This window comes from Neltuma alba, unplaced genomic scaffold (genome assembly GCF_004799145.2).
Source record: "Neltuma alba isolate B1F8T4 unplaced genomic scaffold, ASM479914v2 tig00011870_pilon, whole genome shotgun sequence".
Taxonomy (NCBI): Eukaryota; Viridiplantae; Streptophyta; class Magnoliopsida; order Fabales; family Fabaceae; genus Neltuma; species Neltuma alba.
In genome coordinates, this window is record NW_021636473.1 from 120,728 (window position 1) to 147,761 (window position 27,034).

Genomic DNA, 27,034 nt, shown 5'->3' on the forward strand with positions numbered 1-27,034 from the left:
GTTTGTTGTCAGCTTGTTAGATTAGAGGGTTCTATCAAAGGTTCTCAGTTTTCCATTATTGTTACTAGCAGAATCTCTTGGATTTTTTGTTGGCAGGTATTGATGGAAAGCATTGATCGCTTCCTAGAGTTTGTTAGGAGAAGTAATGCAGTCAGTCCTACAGTTGCGTCGGAGACGGCTACTGCTCTGCAGGTATCAGTTTCTTTGGATTTGATTTAACAGTAAATTACAGTTCTTGTTCCAATTTTTCTTTATTTATTTGATTGTTTTTACCTTTGTCCAAACATGTACTTACTCACATGTCTTGTGGAAACCATGAATATTAAAAATGGCATGATTTTGCTTTAAATTAAGCTTTCAATGTTATATACTACTGTTAGAATTTTATATTCTTTTGGTTATTGGTGATGACTTTTGTGTAATGTTTCTCTTTAGGAATGATAGAACAGAATAACATTTTACTGTTTTTTAATACTTTATTAAATGTTGAATGCAATTGCAGATGAAATTTGAGAAAGTAACTCGTCGAGCACAGGAGCAATTCCAAATGGTTTTAGAGGAACAAAGAAGGTTTTATCCATTGTATTTTTGGCTTTTCTGTCTTATTGTGTAATGCTGTTTTGAATTTTTCTTCCTTTCTCTTTAACCGGAGAATATTATTGTGGTTCTCAAACCAGTTGCCAAATTTGGTATAGTAAACCCATTTTAATCCATATCCCATCTGTCGTGTTGATTTAATCGCTGAAGCTGTACCATCTGCTAGTTGATGGAGGAAAATTTACTGCTTTTTAAGTAATCTTCACTAGAATCTTGATGTATTTCGAGTAGTCATTGACAAATGAATTCCATTTATGGATGAAAATTACTTTTTGTTACTTGAAAGGGCTGCAATGTATCCTCGAAGAACGGTCTATTTGTTGATGTGTAAAATTTGGACTGGATTCTTTTCATAAATATCTACCCACCTTTTTCCAATAAAATTTGTAGCTTTTGTTTTCTGCGCAGAGCTTGCACTAGGGGAGACTCCTTTGTAGAGTTCTTGAGGAACTGCCTTTCTAATAAAGCATGAAAAGTTTTGAATTATTTTGTCAAACCTTTGCTCTAATTAAATGCTTCCATTTCTTTTTAATCCTTTTGTTTTAATATATTTGTTGTTTCATCCAGAAATTAGAAGACATGGGATTTAATTTTTTTGAATCGGCATAAGTAAGAATTTTATTAGGAGTGAAGCATGATGCGAATGAGAAATATGTGGTATCCTTCCGAGGAAAAAAAATTGCAGCACAGTAAAGATGCATTGCATTAGAGTGTTTGGCACCATTGCAAACTTTATTGCATTAGGATGATGCCTGAATGCAGTATTAGGCTATTAGCGACCTGGGCTGCTAACTGTCCATCCTTTTGATGATATCAAAGTGTGTAAAATCTTGACTTACATGAAGGGCTTTTGATTCTCGTTGTTGTACCTGTAAATTTTGTTCTTATTTTTTTCCCTCTTTATCTGGAAAGAGCCTGTACTTAGTCTTTGACTGGTTTTTCAGATTTGCATTTGACATTGACCTTGATGCTCCAAAAGTAAGAGTTCCTCTCAGATCCAGTGGTTCCCCGAAATGTGATAGTCACTTCATTTTGGATTTTGGTCACTTTACGCTGCACACATTGGTATGCTTCTGAGATATGAGGCTTGGCATTGGCATTGTGCTATTTTAGCTTGGCTCTGTCTCAAATGGCTCTTTTTATTCTCACAGGAAAGTCAGGCTGATGAGCAGAGGAAAAATCCTTATTCTCAATTTTTGATATCTGGACGAGATATTGCTGCTTTTTTTACAGACTGTTGCTCTGATTATGGGAATTGCAGCTTGGTGAAACCAAGTGATGATAATCAGCAACTGTTTTCATCTGTTGCGGAAAGAGTTGAAAATCAATGTTCCCTTATTGATAGGTGTGGAATGGCCGTGCTTGTAGATCAGGTACATTAATCATCTAATTTTTATATGCACGTGCATATGCGCTTGTTTAGACACACAAGCACTTGTAGATTACTCAAGAATATAATGACTAATCTATTCTGTTACTAGTCATTTTCTGAATTTCCCCTCTATTCTGGATGTATTTTAGTACTGATGTTTTGTTCTTATCTTGATACTATCCGTTGAATTATTCAAGATTAAAGTGCCACATCCAAGTTACCCGTCAACTCGTATCTCGGTCCAAGTGCCAAACTTGGGGATTCACTTTTCTCCGGAGAGATATTTTAAAATCATGGAACTGCTGAACATATTTTATGGGACGATTGAAACCTGTAGTCAGCCTGCTGTGGATAACTTCCAAGCTAAACTTGCTCCTTGGAGTTTTGCAGATCTTGCTGCTGATGGTAGAATCCTGGTTTGGCGGGTATCTCTATGGATCTCTTTCCTATGCGCTTGTCTGTAGTTGGTTTCACTCATTTTATTTTTGACTTGGGAATATTGCAAATGAATTTCATTTTGCAGGGAATTGGCAACTCAATTGCTGCATGGCAGCCTTGTTTCCTGTTGCTTTCAGGATCATATTTATATGTATTTGAATCGTCAAAGTCTCAAAGTTACCAGAGATACCTAAGGTGCTGCACATTGATATTTCTTCTTTTTCATTTGATGTTAATTCAAGTCATTTTTATAGGAATCTTCTCAATTTTTTATTCAAAGTTATTTTTCTTTCCTCATTTTGGATAAATGAGTCTATTAGGGAAAGGATAAGTATGTCAACAATGGTTAAGAAAGCACTTCTAATGCAAGAGAAAAATTTCCTAAGAGGAGATATCGAAAAGGAAAATCTATAACTTGAAAAGGACTCCACAACAGTGGGCCTTATCCTACTAAATCAAAAAAAGACTCCATTCTTAGTAAATCTGCAAGGGGCACCAAAATGAAAATAACTGAAGCTTAAATGATGGTCTTGTCGATAAGACAACTCCATTATGGTGCAATGGCCCTTTTTAAATGAGGTGTGATATTATTGCCATCCTTTCATTGGGCAGCGCAAATGAAGGGATTCCCTTCTGCGTGAGGAGCAGTGTAAAACCAAATAATTTCATCTGCAATGAACTCCATTTTTCTAATGAAACTGCCACACTCGGCGCTAACTCTTGACAATTTGTTCTTAGATACAAAGTCGCCAAGGCCTGATCTACCACTTCATTTAGTCACCGTTATTCTTTATAAGTTTTTGAGATTGAAAATTGAAAATTTTTGGTTATGTTGAACATATTCTTTTATCTCTGCAGTATGGGCGGTAGGCAAGTCCTTGAGGTTCCTCCCGCAAATATTGGTGGCTCCCCATTTTGTATTGCTGTATGTTTCAGGGGAATGGACATCCAGAAGGTAAATAATAAATAATGTTTCCAATTATTGATCTCATAAAATAATGTTATTTTATTCCCATGAGAATTCATATTACTAGATGTTACTTATGTTGGGTTTTAGTTGTTTTAAATTTTTGTGGAGGCTTGCCAATACTGAGTTTTGCTTCAAGTTGTGTGGGATAGCTTGTTTTATTGGTGAACATTTAAATTGTTTGTCAAACTTATCAGAAACATATTTTATTGATTGTCTGTGGAGTTTCAAAATTTACTCTCCTCTAATTTTACTGGAATCTCATGTTTATCACCTATAGTTTCTTTTATTTCTTGATTTTCTCGTTTTGTCATACCTTTGTGTTGCTTGATTTAACTTTTGTTTATCAGTGAACACTACAGTAGCTGGTTTTGTGGGGATTAATGCTATCATTATGAGTGCGCAATTCCATGTAAGGCATTATTCATTTGAATCAATAATAAGTTGGACTCTTGATAATATAGAATCTGCATGGTATCAGTGACTCATGAGTCATGCTCTTTTCAAACGGCCAGATCTTGGCAAATAAGAAATATAGAATGCATGTTGCTGTTGTTGTACATTGATTGTGGCACGTTGGCTTCACAGTAACAGGAAGGCAGTTTTGCATTTTCCTCATTTTAGTGGCATATATTAACTGCACACATCTCATCGCAGGATTAGATGATTTATTACCTTTGTTAATGATCGTGGAACATCATGTGGGCTTACTATATGAGGAAGAACGTTAGACCAAACACACGTCCAAACAGTGCATCCCTGTTGTTCAAACACAATTTCAAGCTAAAATAAACATCCTTAGGTCTATCAATGTTACAGATTATTTCAATACACGACTTACTACTATCTTATCGAGCATGGGGTACGGTCCTTGCATTAGGCACCCTCTAATTAAATTTCCCACAAGATGTCAATGTTCTGTGACAAGTATTTCTAGTGAACAGATTCCTAAGGATGTTGAAGGAGACTTCGGTAATGTGGGAAGCCTAATCCTCATTGTATAATATGGGCTGCTCAGTAGGTATTTAAGTGGGCTGGTTCTTTCTCCTTGGAGTGGGTTCCCTGTGGCATTTGAATACCCATTTTCATCAAAGGATTGTTGAGCTGTTTCTTGGTTTAGAAGAATTGCTTTCCCTACATTTTTCATAGGTTTTTCTCTTCTTTTCAGTAAATCGATTTTCCGTCACTGAAAGATGAGGACGTTAATGGGATAGCAGACTTAACATTGCATGGGTTTATGTTTGTCTGTTTAGAAACCCACTTGCTAGCTGTTGACAAAGATTGTTGTGGCAAAAATATGATAAAAACATAATAGGTTCTAAAAGGGGTAAATAAGTGGTAACAAAATATAGTTAGTTTGAAGAGTGTGAAGCTTGAGATGTCTAATATTGGTGATGGGTGCTTTTGAGTAAGCATTGTGATACTTATATGAAGCTTGTCTTCATTGCTTGGGTTGATGAAATTTTGATTATACCTTCCTTTGCATGTTTCTCTGCTCCTTTCCATTGGTGCGCTTTACATCAAATGCTTTTTAAATTGAGCTGTCACACTATTCTAACAAAAGGATTATGTATTTTTTTAGTTTGAAATTTCTCGTATGTCTTTTCTCTTCTTTGAATTGTTCAGCTCTCTCTGCCCATCCCTTTGGTTTTAAATGCACATAGGCGAATTGTTAAAAATTATGATAATATATAACATAGCTGAAAAACAGATGACATATGGGTTTTTAGTTCATGCTCTGCTTGACTTCCTTTCTTTTGAAATGCCATTTGAACCCTTTTGTGCACAATATACGTTTGGAACTCGGAATGGCTTTTTTGGCTGGCTCTCCGTTTCTTATGAAAATCTGAATGCCCTTGCAGGCTCTTGAATCTTCCGGCACCTGGATATTAGATTTTCGAGATGAAGAGGAAAAGGCTACCTGGTTTAAGGGACTTGTACAAGCGACATACCAAGCTTCTGTATGACTATGATTATTCATTATCTTGGTCCTATTTTGTTGTTATTCATTATCTTGATCCTTGTTGAAGATATATAAGCATCCGTGTTGTATTGCATATAGGCTGCTCCATCAGTTGATGTGCTTGGTGAGTCAAATGTTGATACAGCTACCAGCAGTTATGTACATCAGGGAAATGAAAGATCAATTGACCTTACTATTAAAGGGGCGTTAATGGAAATGAAGCTATTTATATATGGAAAGGTCAGCTGCACTCCTCTGTTACCCTTTGTTTGGCGTGATTGAGGAGAAGAAAATTTTGTAATATGGAGACATATTTCGACTACGTAAATATTAGAATTCTTCCTATTTGGTGTTAGTTCATGCCTCTCTCAAACAAAGATTTATTGGCACAAACATGTTTTTGCTTTTTCTGATATTATTTATTGGTCTATGATTCACGGATTAATGAGGATATATATGATGTTTTTATTCAGGTTGGAGATACTGTAGATGGGAAACTTGATGAGTGTCTGATTCTTGAAGTTCTTGGTGGTGGGGGAAAGGTTTGTATATCATATAGAACAGCTTTCGCTATATGTATTCAAGCTCATAAATTCTAGAGTCAAAGCACAAATGGCTCTAGATTGTAGAATGCCGCTGCTTCTCTCCTCTATTTACTCTTCCATCGTGTTCTGTGTTGTAGCTAGTTGTTAGCATTAAAACTGTTTTGTAGCCAACTGGCTTAGAATGCTTTTTTTTTTTTTTTTTTGCATTCCAAACTATTGTTGGTTTTTGAGTTTGTGGCTGATCCATTTCACAGGTGCATTTAGTTCATGCAGACAGTGACCTGACAGTCAAGATGAAACTGCATTCTTTGAAAATTAAGGATGAACTTCAGAGTCACGTATCAGCGGGTGAACACTATCTAGCTGTTTCAGTGCTGAAGAATGAAACTCCTGCTGGCTCAGGCTCATTGAATTCTCATGGGAAGGATGTACCAGTCGGGCTTCCTGAAGATGATGATAGTTTTATGGATGCATTATCTGAATTCATGTCTCAACAGGATGTTGGAAACTATATGCATAATATATCTCTAGATCAGCAGGGGCTGGTGGGGATTCCAGCTGATTTTGAGTCACTTAAAACCTTTATTCATGAAAAGGGAGTTGACGAGGGACAAGGTACTCCTCGTGAGGTATATTATGAGATAGAGGGAGTTGATAATTTAGATTTCATTTCTGTGGCCTTTTCAACTAGGAGTTCTAGCTCACCTGATTATGATGGCATAGATACACAGGTGCGTTTAAAATTGTTAACATTAGATTTGTGTTTCTGGTCTATTTTATTTTATGGTAAGATGCTGCATTTACAATTTCGATTCATGATCTTCAGATGAGTGTTCGCATGTCCAAACTGGAATTTTTCTGCAACCGGCCCACTATTGTTGCACTGATAAATTTTGGCTTGGATACAAGCTCTGTGAGTTACATGACAAATCATATGGAGACAATGGCAACTGCTCAGGAGCACTCTCTGGTGAACAAGGAGAAAATTGATGAGAAAGGGCAAGTCAAAGGATTGTTGGGCTTTGGAAAAGAGCGTGTTTTATTTTATTTAAATATGAATGTAGACAGTGTAACTATGTTCCTCAACAAGGAGGATGGCTCTCAACTTGCTACACTTGTACAAGAGAGCTTCCTATTGGATCTTAAGGTAATGATATTAGCAGCTGATGCTCACCTTTATCTTCCCATTGGAGGCTCCATTCATTTGTGAGGTTTCTTCATTTATTACCAGATTTAAACTTTTTTGTTATTTAATTGAGATTAAACCCAAACCATGGGTGTTTGGATAAAACCCAAATCATGGTTTTAAAAGTGCTTTTACGGTATACGAAGTAAATATGTGAAGGAGATTGTCTTGTTTTGTGGAAAAATGCTTTTTAAAAGCACTTCTTGGTGTTGCCAAACACCCCAAGATCTGTTCCTTCTTTTTAGTGGGTTATAGTTGTCCTCTTGGGCTTTCTGTGCTTTTATTTTCTTTGTTTTGAAGTATCTTTTTCTTCTTCCCTAGTGATATATTAATTTTCTTTTTCTTCTTTAAAATTAACTTTCTCCTCTGTAGATAAAAAAGATGCTTTGCTTTCATTAGTACTATTATTTTCTTCATTATTTACAGTATTCTGAAATTAACTATTTTTCCTATCAAGGTTCACCCAAGTTCTCTATCCATTGAAGGCACATTAGGCAACTTTAGGCTTTGTGATAGATCCCTTGGAACAGATCACTGTTGGGCTTGGCTTTGTGACTTGCGCAATCCTGGCACTGACTCACTTATCAGGGTGGGTTGTCTTTTGTACAAACCAGCATTTTGAAGGTTTCTTATGCATTTTCTTTTACTACCTGTTTACTGAAACTGCATTTTTCCTTCTTGTTCTTTCAGTTCAAATTCAATTCATATCAGGTTGAAGACGATGAGTATCAAGGATATGACTACAGCTTGCAGGGTCACCTTTCTGCTGTTCGCATTGTTTTCCTGTACAGATTTGTTCAAGAGGTATGCCCAAAAACAGTGTTGGAGTATTTTTCCCCCCCCAAAAAAAAAGGCATTGTTGTGGATAGCAATTAAAGTAATTTATTGTTAATAATTTTCTGTTGGGCATGTGAATGCCAATTATAGTACTGGCTACAGCTGTAGCCATGCTTGAATTGTTGAAAGGTCTGTGATATGCTACTGTCTGTTGTAGGATAGCAAATTTTGTGTAGTGCATATGTTACAAGTTGGTACTGCATGCATGCATGCATACATAGATAAAACAGAAATGTCTCTGCATATAGCTAAGCTAACTGCTAACCAACTCCAGCTACTTTACTTTCATCTGACTCACTAATGCTCTTCTTCCACAATCCCCATGTATCAGAAGTTCTACCTGAACTTTATTAGCCACTTAGTACCTCCTTTTTGCGTTAATATGGAAAACTATAAAATTTATGTGTAGCCAATAGCTATGTCCAAGGATATAGATTGGCATTCTGCCTCTTTGTGGTATCTTTTAGTACTTACAGGTTGCTGGCAGCCATGTCTCATCTGTTGTTGAAGAACTTCTTTGTGCCATTCCCCCCTTTCTTCTTGATGATCCAGCATGTATTTTTATGTTTCAACTTAATAATTTAAGTTGCCCGATGTTGTAAATGTGAGTTTAACTTTGCATGGTTATAATTAGTTGATTGGTCACATACTTCGTGAATCTGAATTATATTAAATATACTGATTATTTTTAATATAATGTGCTTTACAATCAAATGAAGCATGTGCAAAGCTATGCAGTGGAGCATTTTGGATCCTTTATCACTAAAAGTTGGCTATGCTCTGTTATTCTTTAATTAACTACAATGGAAATTGTGCACTGTGGGGAACACCTTTTAGTATTGCATGATGTTTGAAGTCCTTTGTTTGCTTAGTCTTCCTTTGATGTATACTACTTGATTCTTCCTTCTTTTGCTACCATTTTTTGAGCTGTTGTTTGTTGAATGATTATTAAATTCGTTGAGAATTTACTTCTTCAGATAATGGTGTATTTTATGGAACTTGCTTCTCCGCATACTGAAGAAGCAACCAAACTTGTTGATAAAGTTGGAGGATTTGAATGGCTGATTCAGAAATGTGAAATTGATGGGTCTGCTGCACTCAAGCTGGATCTTACACTTGACACTCCAATTATTATTGTTCCAAGAGATTCCCAAAGCAAGGAGTAAGTTTTTAAATCTATTTTTTAAATGCTGCACCAACCTGTATTTTCTATTTACTTTATGCCATGGAATTTTCTATAAATATCCTTATTTTCTTGATGTACAGATTTATTCAACTTGATCTGGGAAAGTTGCGTATCACAAATGAATTCAGTTGGAGTGGTTCTCCAGAAGATCCTTCAGCTGTCCACATGGATCTTCTTTATGCTCAGGTTTATATTTCTTGTCTTCTGAAGCATTTTTTTATGGACTTTTCACGTGCTCTAACTCCAAACTAATGGCAGATTCTGGGTATCAACATGACTATTGGAATTGATGATTGTCTTGGAAAACCAATGATACGTGAAGGTCAAGGACTTGAGATTCTTGTTCGTCGAAGCTTAAGGGATGTTTTCAGGAAAGTCCCTTCTTTCTCTCTTGAAGTAAAGGTAAGCCTAATAACTGAAATACAATTTCAGACCCTTACAATCAATGATTCAGTGGGTTGTGTTGTGAGGCATAAAAAATTACTTGTTGCAAAACAATCTGCTTGGGTTACAGAGAAAAATGAAAATGCGAGTAACCTTCCTTTGCCAACGTACACACTTAAAATAGTGAAACCCAACCACTTTTTCGTTTTTGTGGGCTTTGAACGCCAGACTACCACAATGAGCAGCCAGGCCAACCTTTGTTTTACCTCTTTCCCTTTTTATTTATGGTGGATTGCCAGTTGGCTAGGGAGTTTGTATCATAGAGGGAGGAGTTGATACTTTGCAGAAAAAGGGAGAAGTTAATGGGGTACTGACATGATTGGTGAGGCCAAACCTAAAAAACAGTGCTCCCTGAAAGGACCAAATGCAGATTTCAAAGTCATCAAGTAATCTCATAATGTTAGAATAGGTTTCCTGTTCTGAAAGTCTGAAAACACACAAGGAGAATGTAAGAGAAATAGGCTTTTATGGCCTGCAAGACATTTTACTTTTGGTTACATCAGGACAGATCATCATGAGGGTATTCAACTTAAATGAAGCGTCAAAGATGGGGTTCAATCTGATCATTTGTAGGCTGTTCGTGGCTTTGATCATTAATTCTTGTGTTATTATTTGCTTATGAGTTTTTTGGCTATTCTTTGTAGTAGGGGATTCATTATTATTAGTCTCATTTTCTTATTTATGTGGATTAGGATGATAATTCATTGAGGGAGAATCAGTTTTTTGAACTAGAAAAATTTCTGTGGTAGACCTGACCTTAGATGAGAAGATTGAACTTGACGCCTCTTCTATTTTGGTATCTTCTATAGGATATTGTCGTGCATACTAAACCACTCTACCTGCATCTCTGATATCCTCCTCTTTATATTCCTCGGTAAAGAACCATCTGAATGTTTCCCTACCAATAACATTGAAAAATCCCTAGAATTTCAAAATGCCTGAAAGACCATGCTTCGTGATCATCTTATAAACTATAGTGTTGAGGACCACGCTCAATTTTAGGCTATTAGGTGGAGCCATGAATAGTTTTATTATAATATGTATCATGGTTGTTGGAACTCCTCGTGTGTTGTTACGTATGGGCAAAACACAGTTGACTTACCTTCGATTCTTGAAAAATGACCTTTTTAGGGGAATTACTTGTATGCAAAGAGATTCAACAATTCTTATTGCACTATTAGATTCAATGGAGCTTTTTTACTGTATAGATGTGTGGAAGAAGAGCCAGCTATGGTCAATCTTCTCTTGTGTTTCATCTATTAAGTCAATCCTTGCAGAAATAGATAGATAAAGTGGAAAAGGGACGGCAATACAATCCCTGAAAGTTAGGACTGCATAAACTATCATGAAAAAAAAGATTACTAAGACCTTCAGTAGATGTGTCAGGGGGCGGGATGCCCTTGAGAAGGGTAGAACTGCTAGTCAGGATGATTATACCCAAGTTTATAGCTGAAAATGCAAGGGGAAGGTAGAGAAGGAGTATGGTAGGCTTATGTTTCGGTATGGGCCATATTTTGGAGTAGCTGGGGGTTCCTTTTTGGCTTGGAAATCCTGCATCTGAAAGGAGAGATCAGATCTGATGTTGTTTTGAAGATTGGAGTGTTAGGAGAGGAGTGACCTCTTAATGTGTTGCTCTTTCATCATTTAGCTGCCTTTGATTTCTCAGTTTGGGTGAATTGTGGTCAATTGGGCTTTGGCTAACTCTGTCTTTGTAATTCGGTGTATTATTTGACAGTGGAATATCAAACCCCAAGTTATCTTATTTGATTTCCTCATATCGTTGCCATTGTCCTGAATTGTGGTTAGGATTGAGTTCTGGGTCCTAACATATTCGCATATCAAGGATCTAGTTTGAGAATGCGGTATTCTCAGCTAGGTGTAAATTTCATCCTAGTACTAATACCACCCTTATCATGAAGACAATCACATTGTGTTAGGGCATATAAACCTCATTATTGGCTTCCAGTTAACACTTCAACGTTGTAGCTAAAAGCAATTTAATTTGAAGTAGAGTCTAGCTTCAGAATTTAATATATGTTCATCATGTTTTGGTTTACATTGATGTAGGGGGAGGAGGAGCATTTGGGCTGTAGAAACTATTCTTAACCGCACATTTAGTTGTAGCATAATCTTCGAGGTTTTAGCTAAACGCAATCCAATTTGAAGTAGAGTCTAGTTTAGCACTTCAAGTTTTTAGCTAAAAGAAGTAGAGTCTAGTTTCAGAATTGAATATTTGTTTATCATGATTTGGTCTGCATTCATGTAAAGGGAGGAGGAGCATTTGGATTGTGGACACTATTCTTAACTGCACGTTTAGTTGTAGCTTAAACTTCCAGATAAAGTTGGTTTTTGACATATCAGGGCTTCCTTTCTGGGTGGAAATTTTTATATTTTGTTCCTACTTTTGGTTCTGATGTGAATTCATGATACCTTGAGCAGGTGGATCTATTGCATGCTGTGTTGTCTGAAAAAGAATATAAAGTGATTTTGGATTGTACATACATGAATTTATCTGAAGAGCCAACGCTTCCTCCTAGCTTTCGTGGTGGAAATTCCATTTCAAAGGATACTATTAGGCTTCTGGTTGATAAGGTTAACATGAACAGTCAACTTTTACTATCACAGACGGTTACAGTTGTTGCTGTTGTGGTCAATCACGCTTTACTAGAGCTGTGTTATGGCACTGACGAGGAATCCCCATTGGCTCATATTGCTGTAAGTTTCATTAAGACATTTGATATTGATAACTTTATACATACTATTTTTAACATGATATTCTGCATTAATATGTTTTATAGCACATCCTTAAGTTTTTCTCTTTAAGCTTGTAGTTATGCTTCCCCAAAGTTAATATTTTTAATTTATAACTCAGAATGATATTTGTTTGTTGCTTTTGCAGCTGGAAGGTCTTTGGGCTTCATATCGCATGACTTCGTTATCTGAAAAAGACCTCTATGTGACAATTCCCAAATTTTCCATTCTCGATGTCCGGCCTCACACAAAGCCTGAAATGCGTCTAATGCTTGGATCATCTTTTGATGCTTCCAAACAAATAGTTCCTGGAAAAATTCCTTTTTCCTTCAATAAAAGTAGTTCTTGGAGGATGAGCGATGAAGCGGGAACTGACATTGATTTGCCTATTTTGACAATGTTCTTGATGGATTACAGATGGCGTGTGTCATCTCAGTCATTTGTAATACGTGTGCAACAACCTCGGGTTCTTGTTGTGCCTGATTTTCTCCTTGCTGTGGCTGAATTTTTTGTGCCTTCTTTGGGGGCATTAACTGGAAGAGAGGAATGCATGGATCCGAAGAATGATCCCATTCGCAAAAACAATAGGATAGTTTTGATGGAACCTGTTTACAAGCAGACAGAAGATGTAGTACACCTCTCTCCATCTAAACAGTTAGTGGCAGATTGCATTGGCATTGATGAATTTATATATGATGGTTGTGGAAAGTGTATCTGTTTGAGTGTTGAAAAAGACGCAAAGGAATTGCGGAGTACAAATTTTCGACCAATTATTTTCATTGGACGTGGAAAGAGACTGCGGTTTGTCAATGTAAAAATTGAGGTAATATGCTTTCCGTTCTATTTGTAATTACGTGATACGTGTATGAGAGATTGGGGAGGTTAATGCTATGAATAGTGAAGAACAATATTTCAATATTGAAGTTTATAGTATTTACATCTAAACATGTCACTGAAATGTTATTTGGGTAGCATAGATATGAGATTGATTTCCTGAAAAAGATATTTAAATTTTTTAATTGACTTGTGGATTTCGTTGGTGTGAATCGGAGATGAATTAAAATTTGAGTGAGTAATCTTCCTGCTGTCCATTTTAATATCTTTCTTAATGTTTTATTATGCCCTTGTTGTAGGAATGTCTGCCTGCTATAGCTGGTGTGTGACGAAATATGTACCTCTGCTATTTATTTAATTGAAGCAGACAATTCCTTGCCTCTACTTTGTAGTAATAAGACATCTGTGTTTTAAAACGAAATTATATGTTTTTCCTCTTTTGATTGGGTACTGAAAATAATTTTAGGAGCAGGTGAAGTAATAAACTAGAAGATCGGAGTGCTTTGCTCTTTTAGCTGGTGTTTGGTGCGTTTGGGTGGGGATGAATTCTAGAAATGTTGTTTGTCAATCTCTACTTTCATCTTGTTTTTTCACAGGCTTCTTAGTATGTTTCCTCTCATGGTTTTTTAGGGAGTTCTCTTATCTATTTTGAGGAAAGGTTTTGTTTGCGATGTCTCTACATTTCTTTCAATTCATGATTTATTTCCTTGGTTTGGAGGTCTTACTGCTGATCAAATATTTCATCCTTGACTTAGTTGGCTCTGCCTCTCGTCAAGTAGTGTAACAGGCGCTGGCAAGCAGAAGTGGTTTCCCACGGCTGATTGATAGGGAGATTGCTGATTGTTTTTAAAAACTGATTCTTGGTTCCCTTTATTGTTTTGTGGAATACAGTTGTTTTCTTGGCTTCCGTTCATTTGATTTCATTGCATTTTGTGTTGTTTGCCTTATTGGATCACACAAGGATAGTATTTGTTGCATGAGAAGTGAAAAAATATTATTTCCATTTTTTAACCATTGGAAACTGACGTGTTTATTTCTTATTGATTCTTTAGAATGGTTCTCTTTTAAGGAAGTATACATACCTGAGTAATGATAGCAGCTACTCCGTGTCTGTTGATGATCGTGTCAATATAGTGTTCCTGAATAATTCCTTATCCGGTGACAAGAGCATAGACCAAGATCTTCAATCAGCAGAGAGCTTGAATTCTACATATTCTCAATGCGACTCAAATGAAATTCAGAGTTTCACCTTTGAAACCCAGGTAGCGTAATCTTTCAGTTTCTTAAGAGTTAACATGCGTGGATGTTTGGTGCGTTCAAAAGTTCTGTTGACACTATGATTTCTTGATGTGTGTCCTTAAATACGTTGGAGATGGAAGAGAGATAAACAACCTATATATATCCCGACTCTTGGAAGGACTCCTTATGTTTACTCATAAATATCTATCACTTTGACCTTGTTATCTAACATGTGCCTTGTGGGTTAGCTTCCTAAACCTCCCCTAAGTGATGAAATATGGGATTATGGATAATTGGATTATCTTATGTTATCCTAGGACAATTAGGATTTATTGTTTTATTTGAGTTTAACTTGAATTTCAAATTTATATTATTTCTAAATATTAGATTTTCTTTATTTTAGAATAAAGATAAGACATGTAACATGATCTCTCCCTCCAGGAAAGTTATTTTGTCTTATCTTTTAGGATTTATTAGATTTAGATTAAATTTTATTATTTATGATTTTAATAATTATACCAAGGGCTCTGTAAATTGCCTTGAACTCTCAATTGTGAGACTCTTGGATGATATGGACAACAGTTTAGTTTTATCTCTGTTTTCCTACCTCTCCCTCATTTTATTTATATCTCCCTCCTTTCTTGCGCTCCCCCGCCCCTTCCCCCTCCCTGTATAACATCACCAAGTGAGATTTTTTCAGAGTAGCAGCTTCACCCTCAGATCTCTTTGCATATCTCCAAACCATCTTAAACAATTTTCTATCATTTTCTACTATTCTCTTACGGGCATGGATTTAAGAAATCCCAGGAAAATAAAATCATTACAAAGTCAGTTGCAGGGTAGAAAAACGGCACAGCTAGTATGAGACACCTCATAGCTGCTTAAAACAGAAAACAAGCGGCCTTTTTTTTTTGTGTCATTTTTAAAAACTTCTCCATTTTTTAAAGTAAAAAAAATTGGGTGAGTATTTTGTGTTTAACTGATTTCTTAAACTGTTCTTAGTTTTTTTTTTTTTAACTAGAAAATGGAGACAAATCAGAGTTGTTTTTGTTCTCGTTTTTTCTGGAAAGAATTTAGGTGGAAATATTATTTATAACATTTAAAAGCAAACTAATTGTTTCATTTGACCGTAGAAATTCCTTGAATAAATTACAAATGAGTTTTCAGTTTTTTTCAAAAGGTTTTCAAAATAGATTTTACCAAGCAGCTTTAATTTGTTTCCTTAACTTAAAACTGTTTTTTAATTCATGTCACCAAAAATAATTTTTCCTCATTTTGTTTTGATTTTCTTAAATAATTATTTGCACAACAATTTTTAAGAACAAAAAAGGAAAACACAATCAAGCAATATATTTTACTGTATAATTCGCACATAATTGGTACATGAATTATGGATGAGGGACAGAAGAATGAGGGAAATTTAAAACTTGTACTTGTTATGCTTCTGTTCACTTATGGCTATTTACTGTTGTTGTAAGGTTATATCTCCGGAGTTCACCTTCTATGATGGTACTAAATCTTTTCTGGATGATTCATCATATGGTGAGAAGCTTATTCGTGCGAAGTTGGACTTGAGCTTCATGTAAGTGCTGTCATTTTTCTGCTGTTATCTGTACATATAGTCACGTTAGATTTTTATATGAATAGATTCATATAATCGTTTCTGAACTCTGATCTTTGTCTTAACTCGTGTAATTTATGAATTATATTTTCTTAGGATAGACTAATTTCTCTCGAAGCTACTTGAGGTGAATACAGCTATATCTATGTCTATAACCTTGTCTCCAAATGAAAGTGAATTGGGAATGGGTTCCAGTTCCCACACGGTTGCAAATTTTTCTCGTTTCCTTAATTGGCTTTCTCTTGATCCATATGCAAATAAGTTATCAACATCTTGTGACAATTAAACTAACTATAAATTGAAGATGCAATGTGATTTTCTGAGTGTATTATCAAATCCGAATTCTATGATATATATACAAGTGAGATATAAGCTTAAAACTTTGATTTTAGAGATCTAAGCTTAAAACTTTGATTTTAAGTTCCATATTAAGTTTCTTAAAATCAGACTTAGTTGTGAAAAAAGACTAATCGAGATGGTAGTGCTTATCCAAAATAACACCCTGTATGGTAATTTTAGATGTAACCGAACAGTGATTAGATATTTTATTCTTTATAATTTGTATGTTCCCTAAAGCTGGGAATATTTGTTCATCTATCATAGCACAGTTATCATAAGTGAGTTAACTACATAAAATATGTTTTTCTGGGAATATTTTCGGGATCTCAAGTAGAGCAAATCCATATTGAACATTATCTCTTATCACATGCATCTTATGTTACCGAAGCCCTCCTGTGGATGGATCATTTTGAACATTTTGTAACTTTATTTATTTAAGAAGTTATCCCACTTATTGTGGAGGAATTGGTCATTCCTTATATAGTTCTTGTCAACCTAGATTTGTAATGCAATATCATTGACAAACCTTACTTCAACATACATGGTTCATCTAATTCAGTAATTTAACCAAAACAAATATAGATGGGCACCATCTTGGGATGCCCATACACATTATTCGTGCATGCTTGTTTTTCACTTCAATCTTGACTAACTCTTTCTTTTGTCTCCCTTTTTTATGTGCTTTGATTAAGTGGAAAGAAACATGTAAATGAACTTTTGATTTGACTTTCTTCCCTTATTATGAGCAGCTATGCCTCCAAAGAAAAAGACACTTGGATAAGAGCTCTGGTGAAGGATTTTACTGTTGAGGCTGGTTCTGGTCTTATCATTCTGGATCCAGTGGATATTTCAGGGGGATACACTTCTGCAAAGGACAAAACAAATATTTCATTAATATCAACTGACATATGTCTCCATCTTTCACTTAGTGCAATTTCTCTTATACTCAATCTGCAGAGTCAGGCATCTGCAGCGCTTAACTATGGAAATGCAACTCCCTTGGTTCCATGTACCAACTTTGATCGAATTTGGGTTTCTCAAAAAGGTTTTTTTCCCTCATTTATGTTAAATAGCTTGATGTCATTTCATTGTTCTGCGTTCAATTTGTTAGTCATGGATACCATGTGCCATGTAGCCAAGAACAGGTTCTTGATCCATAACCAACTATTCGATCATCCACTTTTTGCAGGAAACAATATTACATTTTGGAGGCCTCAAGCTCCAACAAATTATGTTGTATTAGGTGATTGTGTGACATCAAGGTATCTGCCATCTTGCCCTATTATTATACTGTCTTTGTTGTTCTTGATCTTAGCATCAATTTATAATCCATGCTGTAGAAAAATTGTTTTATCTGAATCAGTGCTAAAGTTGCATCAGAAACAAAATTATTTAAGTGGACAACTTAAGTTCTGATTACTGCCATTTCCGTGGGTGAAAAAGTTACTTTCTTTTTCTATTTTTGTTCAGGGGTGCTTGATCTCTTATATGATATCTATCGATATATGACTGTTTTTTGTCTAATAGTTCATAAATTATTTGATATGTTAATTAATTGCTATTGTATCATCTTCTCAGGCCAATACCCCCTTCACAGGCAGTAATGGCAGTGAGCAACACATATGGAAGAGTAAGAAAGCCAGTTCGTTTTCTTCTTATTGGTTCATTCACAAATAATCAAGGCCTTGGAGATGAGGGTTACACTGATGCTAGCAGTGATTGCTCTCTGTGGATGCCTGTTGCACCCCCAGGATACACAGCCCTTGGTTGTGTAGCACATTTAGGGAATCAACCGCCACCAAATCATGTTGTTTACTGCCTGCGTTCTGATCTTGTAACATCAACTTTGTATTCGGATTGCTTATTTATTTCTCCTGCCCATGTTGCCTCTCATTTTAGCATCTGGCGTCTTGATAATGTTATTGGGTCCTTCTTTGCCCATTCTTCAACTAGATGTCCTCCTGAAGATAGATGTTATGACCTAAGTCATCTGCTTCTCTGGAGCTCAAATCGGGCTCAGCCTTCTCCATTAGATGCAGTTTCAGATTTCAGTTCTTGTGATAGGGAAAATCAGCAAGCAATTCAAGGTGCAAATACATCTGGATGGGATATTTTGAGGTCCATGTCAAAAGCTACCAATTATATGTCTTCACCTAACTTTGAGAGAATTTGGTGGGACAAAGGTAGTGAGTTTCGTCGTTCGGTCTCGATATGGCGACCTGTTGCACGTCTTGGTTATGCTGTCTTGGGTGATTGCATCACTGAAGGGTGAGACCTATTTATCTTATAAGGCTTGTTTGATGACGTAATGGAGTTTGCCCAGTTCACTTTTTTTTTGCTGGCATTAATATCTTGTCATTTTTAATGCCTCACAGGCTTGAACCTCCTGCTCTGGGAATAATTTTCAAAAATGACAATCCTGATGTCTCTGCCAAACCTGTTCAGTTTACTAAAGTTGCGCATATCGTGGGGAAAGGAATCGAGGAAATTTTCTTCTGGTACCCTATAGCTCCTCCTGGTTATGTTTCTCTCGGATGTGTTGTCTCCAAGACAGATGAACCGCCATGTGCTGATCTGTTTTGCTGCCCAAGGATGGATCTTGTTAGCCAAGCAAACATCCATGAGGTTCCACTCTCAAGATCTTCAAGTTCAAGGGCACCCCATTGCTGGAGCATTTGGAAAGTAGAAAACCAGGTTAATGATAGCTTGCACTGCTCTAAAATAGCTCAAAAATTTTATCTAAAGTTTTTAAATGTTTTTTTTTTTAAAAAAAAAAAGATAAATGGTTTCATTGTTGTGATGTAAAGAACCCCCCCCCCCAAAAAAAAAAAAAAACCCACCCAGGCTAGGCGCATCCGTGCATGTTGATCTGATCTACATGCTCTGAGAGTTTATGTAATGCTTTTGTTGCATTTATCTCAAGAACGGTGTGTATTCCACTATCTCTGCAGGCTTGCACCTTCTTGGCTCGATCTGATCTCAAAAAGCCGTCAAGCCGATTAGCCTACATAATTGGTGACCCAATTAAGCCCAAGACGCAAGAAAACATAACTGCTGATGTGAGGCTAAGATTCTTGTCTCTGACAATTTTGGACAGCATATATGGAATGGCAGTACGTATCCTGTGCCTAGCCACCTGAAAACAATACTGATTTGTCTCAGTTTTATGATACCATTGAAAAATTGGACTATCATTTCAGATGACACCGCTGTTTGACACAACCATTACGAACTTAAAGCTTGCAACACAAGGTCGCCTAGAATCCATGAATGCAGTACTGATTTCTTCGATTGCTGCATCAACCTTCAATGCACAATTAGAGGCATGGGAGCCACTTGTGGAGCCATTTGATGGAATATTCAAGTAAGCCAGGATTTTTTTTTTTAAAATTAATTGGACGTAAAATTATAGATCTGTAATAATTGTCTGATTTCTTTCTCCTATATTTATTTTGAGCTATCCTTTCCGGAATATGGAACCCAATTAAATACTCTTTCAAAATTGTTTAGGTTTGAAACTTATCATTCAAACGTAAACTTGCCATCTGGACTTGCAAAGAGAATTCGCATTGCTGCTACCAATATTCTGAATGTGAATATTAGTGCAGCAAATCTTGAGTCCTTTGTGGGATGCATTCTCTCATGGAGAAGACAGTTAGAGCTTGAACAGAAAGCATCTAAGCTAAAAGAGGTCAAATACTTACAACTTTTTATCCTTGTACCCTTTGAATTATGTGCTTGTGTAAAGCCTTACAAGCTCATTGGTTATGCAGGAGGCTGGTAATCTGCAAAGAAATGGGGGTGATGCAACTTTTTCTGCACTGGATGAGGATGATTTACAGACGGTTGTAGTAGAGAATAAACTTGGGTGTGATATCTATGTGAAAAAAGTTGAGCAAGATGTAGATATGGTCGACAAACTACATCATGGTGATTGTGCTTCTGTGTGGATTCCACCTCCAAGGTTTTCAGATAGGTTAAATGTTTCAGATGAATCAAGAGAGGCACGTTGTTATATTGCTGTTAAGATACTTGAGGCCAAGGTGATAAGCATTGAAATGATTTATCAAGTATTTTAATCACGATTCTCATCACCTGAAAAAATGAAATCAATTTGTTCAAATTTTGTTAGGGTTTACTTCTCATTGATGATGGAAACAGCCATAACTTCTTCTGTGCTTTGCGCCTTGTCGTGGATACCCAGGCAACTGAACAGCAAAAGTTGTTTCCCCAGAGTGCTAGAACTAAATGTGTGAAACCTACAGTTTCGGGAATTAAAGATCAGGTTGAAGGCACAGTAAAGTGGAATGAGCTCTTTATATTCGAAGTTCCTCGAAAGGTATTATGTGGATTATTTGACCCTGAAATGATCAGTTTTATGTTTGATAACTGAAAGAAACTTTAAAGATAATCTTGGACCAAAACAGTGCTCTAAATTCTAAACATTTGGGGCCTGTTTCTTGGGGCTTTTCTCATGAAAAAATCGCCTATTGTTTGAAAAAGAAAAATCACTTTTGAGAAATTTCAAAATGCTTAAGCTTTTAGAAGTAATCAGAATCTGAGAAAAATTAACCAGAAAAAGAAAAAAGCAGATTTCTGATTATTTTGAAGGTTACTTTGACTCTGAGTACTTTTGAAAATCAAATGTGATAGAAGAGAAAAATATTCATACGAATACATAGATATGCTACGATATCATAAACTTAAAAATCATGAAATAATAAATCATTTTTATGATTGGAGCCAAATGCAAAGTAATTTATGCTTTTTATAAAATCTCTGCACAATAAATCACGTTTCATAAAATTTCCAGACTATCTAAAAATCACTTATTTCTTAAGCTTAAACAAACAGGACTGATTTAAGAATTGCTTGCAAAAGTAGCTGTTGTAATTCTTGTTTATTGATAATTCATAAGGGAAATTTTTTTCATAGGATTTCCTAAAATCTAAATTTCATGTCCGAAGTTTAAATTTATTCTGAGTTACTGTTTATCTGGCATCTGTTACATTACTGTGGAGTTTGCTACCCATGACATTTCATTGACTAATTAATTTGGTTCAGGCCCCTGCTAAGATGGAAATAGAGGTCACAAATCTGGCTGCTAAAGCTGGAAAAGGTACATTACGGCCCCCCTCCAGAGCGACACTATTTAATTCAAGTTGAAGACACATGGATCTAGTTTCTCATTGATCAATCTACTTTCTTCCAACTTCCTCATTTCTATTTAAAGCTTATTACATAACTGTTAGTAAGGGAACAGTAAAATATCTTCTATTTTATGCATCTATGTTTTAACTAAGCATCTGAAATCCCCCCCCCCCTTCTTGCTTGAATATGGAGAGTTCATTAATTCTTCAGATAAAATAGATATATACATCTTGAAAAAAAATCTAAGCAAACGCATTATTGAAATGATTCAAAAATATTGCTAATCCTGTCCCAGTGCTGCTGGACAGCAATCTGGAGATGGGAGTGTTGTTCGTTTTATGACTTTTTAACATTATTCATGGAGAAGACATTAAGAGGACACACTTAACTACATTATTTAGCAACATTTTAATGGTAGTTTTGTTATTTAGTATCTCTTTTAATATTATATTTTATTTAGGGAGAATTACAATCAGATCCTAAGGAAGGAATTTAATTACCCTAAAGTCTATCAACAAGTGAAGAGTAAGCAATGACAAGTTCTAGGTAGAAAATGACAACATGTTTAGGCTGGTCACTTGTCGTTGGGACTTTTTTGGCAATTGAATTTCTTTTTTGGGACCTCTTGGTAATTCTTCCTTTTATTTAATCTAGAAGATGTTCTTTTATTTGGCTTTTTATAATTATTATTTCATCATTCAGGTGAAGTTGTGAGTTCCCTGTCTTTTCCTGTCGGACATGATACAAATATGTTAAGGAAGGCCGCTTCTATGAAAATGGTTCATCATCCGTATGATGCTCAGAATATAACATCATATCCGCTCAGGAGAATGGTCAGTTGCTATGTTTCACATCATTTTTGTGGTGTTTGCCCTCTACATAGATAATTGGAATTCTGTTGCTAATCCATCGTTCATGGTTTTAGGTTCAACAAAACAATGTTGAAGACTTCCAGAATGGAAGCCTCTTTGTCTCAACATCTTCTGTTGAAAGAAATACAATTGCAAATCTTCAAAAAGATGCAATAAGTGAGAACGATGCTGATAGAGACACAGGATTTTGGGTAGGGCTTGGCCCTGAGGGTGAATGGAAAAGTGTACGGTCATTGCTTCCACTTTCTGTGGTTCCTAAATCCTTAGAAAATGAATTCTTTGCCATGGAAGTCGTCATGAAAAATGGCAAGAAACATGCTATATTCCGCAGTCTTGTTACAGTAGTGAATGATTCGGATGTTGCATTGAACATATCTACATGCCACTCATCTTTGAGTCTTGGAACTGATTACTCACGTGGTGTTAGCAGTAATATTAGTGCTGTTGAAGAGGTCTTTCAGAATCAGTATTATCACCCTACGTCTGGTTGGGGTAACAAATGGCCAACTCACCTTGGAAATGTTGGCCACTGGAGTACAAGAGACTTCTCTCACACATCAAAGGTTGTATGTTTTTTCAAATTCTTAAATTACTTGAATTTCTATGGCTGCTATTATCATGTTTCTAATATTTTTCATTCTTGTCATTTTGAAGGACTTCTTTGAACCACCACTCCCTCCAGGATGGAAATGGATGTCAGGGTGGACCATTGATAAAAGTCCATTTGTTGATAATGATGGCTGGACATATGGGTCTGACCTTGTATCCTTAAAGTGGCCTCCCACTTCCAAATTTTCAGCAAGAACAGCCTCTGATGTTATGCGTAGAAGGCGATGGGTTCGTTCGAGAAAAAATCTCTCTGCACAAGGAGTAGAGTCCATGCAGAGTGAAGCCACTATTGTGAATCCTGGTGCTGCTTCTGTTTTGTGTTGGCAAAGCACAACCAAAGGCTCTGATGAATGTTTACAAGTTCGACCTAGATTAGATGATCCTCAGTTTTTATATTCATGGGGCCATACAGTAGCTGTTGCTTCAAGTTCTATGTTTGGCAAAGACCAGCTCCTACTAAATGAAAGTTCTAAACAGAATTCTTTGATGCCCAACTGCTCCTTGAAACTAAATCAGCTTGAAAAAAAGGATGTACTTTTGTGCTGTTCTCCTAGTGGTGGAAATAAGTTGTTTTGGCTTAGCGTAGGAACAGATGCCTCAGTTCTTAATACCGAACTAAATGCACCAATATATGACTGGAAAATATCCGTCAATTCTCCTATGAAGTTGGAAAACCGGCTTCCCTGTCCTGCTGAGTTTAAAGTATGGGAAAAACCAAAGGAGGGAAAATTCATTGAGCGGCATCACAGTGTCATATCCTCTCGCCAAAGTGCACATATCTATTCAGCAGATATCCAGAGACCCTTGTATCTTACTCTGTCTGTGCAGGGAGGTTGGCTTATGGAAAAGGTGATGATTCAGCATTTATCTGCATATAGTTAAAACATGTGTTTAAGAAATATATATCTGGATTAATTGTGTTTGTATCTGGGGCTGATTCTCTTTTCTTGCTTGATTCAGGACCCTGTTCTTGTACTGGATCCTTCTTTTACCAACCACGTCGCATCGTTCTGGATGATTCACCAGCAAAGTAGAAGGTTTGTGATTAAATTTGAAAATGAAAAAAAAAAAAATGAAATGTCAAATCAAGTTACCTTTCTGGAGAATGAATCGAGTTTGTTCGCAGAGGAGTGCAATACAAATAAGGAATGGATAGCAACATTTCTGCTTCTCAATCCCAATGATTAAGCAAGAAAATAATACAAAATATAGATTTTAATAAATCTGGGACAGAAAGTAAACAAAATATTTACAAAGATAAAAAAGGAAAATTAATGAAGGCGTATTAAATGAATATTATAATTAACATCTGGCCAATAGTCCTCACTATCTAGCTGAAGAACATTGGTTCCTGTAGTTGTGATACCATTCTGTCATGGACCAATGGTTTCTGAAAGCTCAATCTATTGAGAGAAACTCAAGAATGGTTGTATTAAAGCCTCTTATCACACCATCTCACATTAAAACCCTTTGAAATTGAAACTCTAGCCAGGCTTACCCCAGAATTCCTACCATTGAATTTTAATGTAATCACAAGATCGGGTGTGACATGCATGAGCATATATTCTATTGTTCAACATATTGGGGTTCCATCACCTATTACTGATCCTAATGTTGTTACTGTTAAAACTGATTTCTCATAGCATGTATTATGTAGTAGTGAAATATAATATCCTTTCAAAATGTATTTGATACGTATTTGTGTTGGCATTGATCAAAAAGTCAGCAGGGAGGTGTGGCAGATTTTTATTCATGCTATTTCTTAGTCTGATTTTTATTGCTGATGCTCATGCCCAAGCTGTAAATTTATATGGTAGACTGTAGCTTCAGCACATGTAGAATCTTTGTTTTAGCATCAATCAACTCCTTAATCATCATATTGGCAGGAAATTGCGTGTGAGCATTGAATACGATATGGGTGCGACAAGTGTTGCCCCAAAGACTTTAAGGCTTTTTGTTCCCTATTGGATTGTCAATGAGTCATCTTTGGCTTTGGCATATCGTGTGGTGGAAGTAGAACCTTTGGAAAATACAGACATGGATTCTGTTTTACTCTCTAGGGCAGTGAAGTCTGCCAAAACAGCCTTGAAAAATCCTTTAAGTTCAATGGATAAAAGGCACTCTATTTCAAGGAGAAACCTTCAGGTACTTGAAGATATTGAAGACAGCAGCCCATTTCCTAGCATGCTTTCACCGCAAGATGATGCTGTTCGAAGTGGACTTACAGTCTTTCAATCTCAAAAAGATACTAGCCTGTCACCTCGGGTGGGCATTGCAGTTGCCATGAACCAGTCTGAAGTGTATAGCCCTGGGATTTCTCTCCTTGAGCTGGAAAACAAGGTGAGGGTGACACAAATGAACGATGCGATATATGATTACCATGTTTTTATTGGTGTTTAATATATGCTCATTTCTTATTCTTTTTTATTAAAATTCATTGGAATTTCTCAAGTTCATTTCATAGTGATGTTTCCTGAAACTTAATTTTGATAGGAGCGTATTGATGTCAAGGCTTTCGATTCAGATGGATCTTACTGCAAACTTTCAGCATTATTGAACATGACTTCTGACAGAACAAAGGTCGGAGAGCCTGTATTCTTACTTTTTCAGTTTTTTTGTTGGAGATTATCGGTTAGAACATTCCTAAGCCATTTCTTAAGGGTTAAGCTTTTCAAAATAAATTTGTTCAAGATACATTGAAGTCTTAAATAATGAGCCAAGAATTCAATCCTTGTTTTATTTTTCGTGGTCCACTTTATCACATGGCTATTACTTAATTCACTCCGATATGCTACTCATCTAGAAATATAACTGATATGCACTATATATGTAAGCTTTCATCATTGAATAAAGTTTAAGGACTTGAGACCCTAATTGCTCAGATGTTCATCAAAATTTGTCTGCGGAATTGGATTTTCTTGAGAAAGCTAAACAATGTCAGTTTGTTTGATGTCCAGGTGGTTCATTTCCAGCCACACACGCTGTTTATTAATAGGGCTGGATGTAGTCTATGCCTGCAGCAATGTAGTTCTGAGGCATCCATGTGGATTCATCCTACTGATTCTCCAAAATCCTTTTTGTGGCAGTCATCTGCCAAAGTGGAATTGTTGAAGGTGTGTTAATTTTTGTTATTGTATGTTAGCTTGATATGCATATGGCGTCTTATATATACCTTATGATGGACCGTATATTCTTTCAGCTGTGCATGGAAGGATACCAATGGAGTGCACCATTTAGTGTGGACAATGAAGGTGAGATGCGCATTAACTTGAAAAAAAAAGTTGGAGATGGCCAAATGCAATTAAGAGTACTAGTAAGAAGTGGTGCCAAGCGGTCACGTTCTGAAGTTATATTTCGTCCAAATTCATTATCAAGTCCCTACAGGTTCTTGTTCTCTCAATTTCCTTATCACAATGTTCCTTCCATTTTTTTTTTGGTTTTACTACCTTGACATTGGATATGAAAAGAAAATGAAAAATTCCGTACTTTTTTGATTCAAGCTCGTGGAGTTATTCTTTCTGGAAAAAACCTCATACCTGCATCAAATCCGTGTCATTTCCAACCCCCTTCCCCCAAGAAAGGAAAGGCAATCACCTCTCTGGATTTAACTTGTCTGAATGTTTCCTCGTTAATCCTCAAAGCAGAGATGGAATATCATCAGACTCTTTATGCTGTCACATGACGTACTCTGTTAAACACTAATAATAGGGAATGAGGGAGAAAGAGAGGGAAATTGGGCGGAACAGAGGGAAAACAAGAGAAACAGAGGGAGAGAGGGAGATGAAAGAGAAAGAGAGAGCAGGGCAATGCACTAATTCATATTCAAATTGACCATAATCTGAGTTACAAGGTGGTGTTTACATCTGTTTATAGGCAGTACAATGATTCTGTTAGATAATAATCAACTGCCTCCTATAACTACCCTTTATTCTGTTAGATAATCATCATCATCATCATCATCCCATTAGCATCCCATCACCACCACCATCACGATCATCACTCCTTGGAAAAATGAGGAAACCTTGTTAGGTGTCTAATCATGAAAAGGAAATAGTTACAAAATGTTTAAATCCTGAAGAGTTG

At 36.2% G+C, this 27,034-nt stretch overlaps 1 protein-coding gene across 1 annotated transcript in view; it reads left to right on the plus strand.

Annotated features, from left to right (window-relative positions):
• LOC114718804 (uncharacterized) overlaps positions 1–27,034 on the plus strand; it is a 47,310-nt gene that overhangs the window by 12,192 nt on the left and 8,084 nt on the right. Inside the window, exons 16-54 of the mRNA XM_028904245.1 lie at positions 97–192; positions 503–570; positions 1,542–1,662; positions 1,749–1,970; positions 2,167–2,394; positions 2,493–2,602; positions 3,266–3,362; positions 5,237–5,335; positions 5,437–5,577; positions 5,811–5,879; positions 6,137–6,613; positions 6,709–7,029; positions 7,526–7,657; positions 7,759–7,872; positions 8,883–9,067; positions 9,172–9,277; positions 9,350–9,493; positions 11,975–12,250; positions 12,435–13,109; positions 14,173–14,382; positions 15,838–15,941; positions 17,069–17,364; positions 17,509–17,581; positions 17,898–18,587; positions 18,695–19,013; positions 19,271–19,432; positions 19,520–19,683; positions 19,830–20,010; positions 20,093–20,362; positions 20,452–20,658; positions 21,384–21,438; positions 22,173–22,303; positions 22,396–22,905; positions 22,997–23,800; positions 23,912–23,988; positions 24,838–25,291; positions 25,445–25,531; positions 25,909–26,064; positions 26,151–26,335. Of these exons, the coding sequence (XP_028760078.1) occupies positions 97–192; positions 503–570; positions 1,542–1,662; positions 1,749–1,970; positions 2,167–2,394; positions 2,493–2,602; positions 3,266–3,362; positions 5,237–5,335; positions 5,437–5,577; positions 5,811–5,879; positions 6,137–6,613; positions 6,709–7,029; positions 7,526–7,657; positions 7,759–7,872; positions 8,883–9,067; positions 9,172–9,277; positions 9,350–9,493; positions 11,975–12,250; positions 12,435–13,109; positions 14,173–14,382; positions 15,838–15,941; positions 17,069–17,364; positions 17,509–17,581; positions 17,898–18,587; positions 18,695–19,013; positions 19,271–19,432; positions 19,520–19,683; positions 19,830–20,010; positions 20,093–20,362; positions 20,452–20,658; positions 21,384–21,438; positions 22,173–22,303; positions 22,396–22,905; positions 22,997–23,800; positions 23,912–23,988; positions 24,838–25,291; positions 25,445–25,531; positions 25,909–26,064; positions 26,151–26,335 (8,816 nt within the window). The remainder of the gene's footprint in view (positions 1–96; positions 193–502; positions 571–1,541; positions 1,663–1,748; positions 1,971–2,166; positions 2,395–2,492; positions 2,603–3,265; positions 3,363–5,236; positions 5,336–5,436; positions 5,578–5,810; positions 5,880–6,136; positions 6,614–6,708; positions 7,030–7,525; positions 7,658–7,758; positions 7,873–8,882; positions 9,068–9,171; positions 9,278–9,349; positions 9,494–11,974; positions 12,251–12,434; positions 13,110–14,172; positions 14,383–15,837; positions 15,942–17,068; positions 17,365–17,508; positions 17,582–17,897; positions 18,588–18,694; positions 19,014–19,270; positions 19,433–19,519; positions 19,684–19,829; positions 20,011–20,092; positions 20,363–20,451; positions 20,659–21,383; positions 21,439–22,172; positions 22,304–22,395; positions 22,906–22,996; positions 23,801–23,911; positions 23,989–24,837; positions 25,292–25,444; positions 25,532–25,908; positions 26,065–26,150; positions 26,336–27,034) is intronic.